General features: G+C 36.5%; 1 protein-coding gene across 1 annotated transcript in view; it reads left to right on the plus strand.

Annotated features, from left to right (window-relative positions):
* Positions 1-2,224, plus strand: part of LOC111089066 (metabotropic glutamate receptor 2-like) — a 39,118-nt gene extending 36,894 nt beyond the window's left edge. The window contains exon 3 of the mRNA XM_022400813.1: positions 2,045-2,224. Coding sequence (XP_022256521.1) covers positions 2,045-2,224 — 180 coding nt within the window. The remainder of the gene's footprint in view (positions 1-2,044) is intronic.
* Positions 2,225-4,617: the final 2,393 nt, after the last annotated feature.

Below are 4,617 nucleotides of genomic sequence, written 5' to 3' on the forward strand. Positions count from 1 at the left end.
AAAGTGGGTTCCTCGTCATCGAATTAGAATTTACTTTACTTGTACGAAACTGAATGTTATGGAATTCTTATAGTGTTGTCCTTCACACGGTGACGAAAACTATCTTTAAACTTCGGAGAAGAAACTTGAAAAACAAATGTTTCTTGTTAGAGTAGACTTAAGCATCAAACTTTGTAAGTTTCATATGTATATTTAACGACCAAATAATAGTTTCTCAAGTTTATATAAAGTTTCTTATTCTCAACACAGTTAAAAAGAACTTTGTTACTACTTAAATGGTTAGCACGTTCAAGGCTGTGTGAATCATGTGTGTGAACCTATCGTGAATTGTGTGTGTGTGTGAACCCACCGTGAATCATGTATATGTACCGTAAATCAAGTGTGTGAACCCATCGTGAATCAAGTATGTGTGTGAACCCATCGTGAATCAAGTATGTGTGTGTGAACTTACCGTAAATCAAGTGTGTGAACCCATCGTGAATCACGTATGTGTGTGTGAACTTACCGTAAATCAAGTGTGTGAACCCATCGTGAATCAAGTATGTGTGTGTGAACTTACCGTAAATCAAGTGTGTGAACCCATCGTGAATCACGTATGTGTGTGTGAACTTACCGTAAATCAAGTGTGTGAACCCATCGTGAATAAAGTATGTGTGTGTGAACTTACCGTAAATCAAGTGTGTGAACCCATCGTGAATCAAGTATGTGTGTGTGAACTTACCGTAAATCAAGTGTGAACCCATCGTGAATCAAGTATGTGTGTGTGAACTTATCGTAAATCAAGTGTGTGAACCCATCGTGAATCAAGTATGTGTGTGTGAACTTACCGTAAATCAAGTGTGTGAACCCATCGTGAATCACGTATATATGTGTGAACTTACCGTAAATCAAGTGTATAAACCCATCGTGAATCAAGTATGCGAACTTATTGTAAATTAAGTGTGTGTCAACTTATCTTAAATTTATAATAACATTATACAGTATCACGGTTCAGATGTACAGGTTATTTATAATAATATTATACAGTATCACGAATCAGATGTAGTTTGTGTAGTTTTACGCTAAAATAACAAAAACACCATTTTGTATTAAGCTACAAATATTTAAGTTCAGCTGCTGTAAACAGGTTTGTTTGTTTGTTTTAAAGAAAAGCCATATTGGACTATCTGTTGTGTCTAACGTGGGGAGTCGAGCCCCGAATTTTAGTGTTGTAAGTCTGTAAACTTACTGCTGTCACACCGTGGGACCTATAAACGGGTATGATGAATCCCCTAGATACATTGCATTAGTTTTTGTTCATAGCAAAGCTACTAAGACTGCCGACGATAGAGAAGATAACCGGCCGGCAGCACTTGCCGCGAACTTTTGGCTTATCCTTCACCAATGACTAGTGGGATTGGTCATTGTATTATTTAACTTCACCACGAATTGAACGGGCGAGTATGTTCGGCGCCGGGATTCGAACCAGCAACCTAGAGATTGCGAGTCGAGGGCACTAACCACTAGGTCATGCCAGGTCCGTTACGTCAGAGTAATTTATTTACGGTCAATAGTAATAAGATACTTGCTTAAATATCAAAGTGTTTAAGCCATCGATATATATACCACCAGAATAACGTACTTTCGGCTTATAGTATCCATTACTTACTTCCAACATACACATCTATTACGTACTTCCGGCATATAGTACCTATTATGTACTTCCGGAATATAGTATCACAATAAAGTACTTCCGGAATATAGTATCACAATAAAGTACTTCCGGTATATAGTACCTATTACGTACTTCTGGCATATAGTACTTATTACGTACTTCCGGAATATAATATCACAATAAAGTACTTCTGGAATATAGTACTTATTATGTACTTCCGGAATATAATATCACAATAAAGTACTTCCGGTTTATAGTACCCGTTATGTACTTCAAGTGGGTGGGAGTATTTGAGCTACCGGTAAATAATGCTAGAGAACTACATTTAAAGTATAGCATGTGTTGAGCTTCTACCAAATACCATGATAATGATGTAAATTATATCTGCAGGTGAGTTTCTTCTCCACAAGTCCGGAACTGAGCAACAAGCAGAGATTCGAATACTTCCTTCGAACTGTACCATCAGATACTAACCAAGCTCAGGCGATGGTCAAAATAGTTAAGATCCTCAACTGGACCTACGTCTCAATCTTGTACGAAGAATCTACTTACGGAATTAAAGTGAGTTAAATGTGTGTACTAATTACAACCCGAATGAAAATGAAAATGTATTTATTTAACATTCAAGTATTTTTGAAGCATTTATTTGATTAGCTTATATTAAATCACTTGTTAAGCCTCTACTTGTTCGTGTGTGTGTGAATAGATAGTGCTAAAAAGACAACGGAAAGAAAAAGAATATTTGTTGATTGGGTTTTGTGAAGTTTGATTGGTTCTTGTTAATAGCAGAGTTCTTTATAGTGGCCCGGCACGGCTTGCTGATTGGGTTTTGTTAAGTTTGATTGGTTCTTGTTAATAGCAGAGTTCTTTATAATGGCCCGGCACGGCTTACTGATTGGGTTTTGTGAAGTTTGATTGGCTCTTGTTAATAGCCGAGTTCTTTATAATGGCCCGGCACGGCTTGCTGATTGGGTTTTGTTAAGTTTGATTGGTTCTTGTTAATAGCAGAGTTCTTTATAGTGGCCCGACATGGCTTACTGATTGGTTTTTGTGAAGTTTGATTGGCTCTTGTTAATAGCCGAGTTCTTTATAGTGGCCCGACATGGCTTACTGATTGGTTTTTGTGAAGTTTGATTGGCTCTTGTTAATAGCCGAGTTCTTTATAGTGGCCCGACATGGCCAGGTGGTTAGGGCGCTCGACTCCCAATCTGCGGGTCGCGGGTTCGAATCCCTATCACACCAAACATGCTCGCCCTTTCAGCCATGGGGGCGTTATAATGTGACGGTCAATCCCACTATTCGTTTGTAAAATAGTAGCCCAAGAGTTGGCGGTGAGTGGTGATGACTAGCTGCCTTCACTCTAGTCTTACACTGCTAAATTAGGGACGGCTAGCGCAGATAGCCCTCGTGTAACTTTGCGCTAAATTCCTAACAAACAAACAAACAAATATTCGTTATAATTTACCTTCAAAGTAAAGAACAAAATTCAGTGCATCTGTCGTGTTTCGTTAATAGAGGGTGTCATTTTTCCAGATTGACGTGTTAATTCGGTTTTAAGTAGAGTGCTCTAATACGAAAGTTCATTACGCTGCTTTGCCTTTGCAGACTTTCTCCACACGTTTTAGTTCTCCTTCAATTTTGATATTATATTATTTCGTGTTGTAGTTTTGCAGTTTTGGTTTGCTCAATAAATGATACACATGATCTAGTTGGACCGTCAGTTTCCTTACATAGACGTACGGATAATCGAAATACACAGGTTGAGGGAGATGACAGACTCACATTTATGGTAACTTTAGCGCCCTCTACAGACGTGAAAAGTAGAATAAGCAGGATGAAAAAAAAAAAGTAGATAAATTGCATTCCAAGAAAGCTACACTTCTTGAAGACAGATAGAAAATTTTTATCTTCAAGTTAAGATTTAATTTCATTAAGTCTTCGGTTTACCAGTTGTTAATGTTTTTTAACAGTAGGCAACAGAGTAGCATCAAACTTAAAACGATTTTTTAAAACTTTCTGTGATATTAGACTTTGATTTCAACGTCACACATTTTTTTTTGAAATATAAGTCAGCTCACTTTGGGAAAGTATATTATCTATTGGGCGATCGATTAGAGTAGAGTCAATAGTGCACTTGTGGAAAATTAACATATTTTTTAATATATTTTTATTAATTTAATGTGTGTTACATTTCGTTACTTAGCTCATTATTTCATTCGTTTAAAAAAGGGAGACGTAAGAAACCATATTTATTTAAGAGGGGGGCGTGGATAACAAAAGTTTGAGAAACGCTGCTTTAAAAAGAATCCATAAAGTGCCAATGAAAATTCCTCGTGCTATGGTCACTCAAAGTGGCAATAGTCATTTTGCTTGTCATGTACGAACATCGTTTAGCTTTTCATAGTTTTTAACCTTTTACTATGTGTGTCTATTTTCCGTCCAGTTTATACCGTACTGAATCCATAAAGTAAGTTAACGCGTGGTGTAATGTAATAACAGTATGACGTCATATTTTCACATTTCATATAAAACCTACTTACGAATGTGGAAAAGTGTTTTATTTACTTTATATTGCACGTTTTCAAACCTTGAATTACATCACATTTATTGTGCCGTTTCATTCGCTTTTTTCTATATGTTGACATCAGTAACACTATGTTGACATCAGGATTATATGTTGACATCAGTAACACTATGTTGACATCAGGATTATATGTTGACATCAGTAACACTATGCTGACATCAGGAGTTATATGTTGACATCAGTAACACTATGTAGATATCAGGATTATATGTTGACATCAGTAACACTATGTTGATATCAGGATTATATGTTGACATCAGTAACACTATGTTGATATCAGGATTATATGTTGACATCAGTAACACTATGTTGATATCAGGATTATATGTTAACATCAGTAACACTATGTTGACATCAGGATTATATGTTAACATCAGTA

This window comes from Limulus polyphemus, unplaced genomic scaffold (genome assembly GCF_000517525.1).
Source record: "Limulus polyphemus unplaced genomic scaffold, Limulus_polyphemus-2.1.2 Scaffold5162, whole genome shotgun sequence".
NCBI lineage: Eukaryota > Metazoa > Arthropoda > Merostomata > Xiphosura > Limulidae > Limulus > Limulus polyphemus.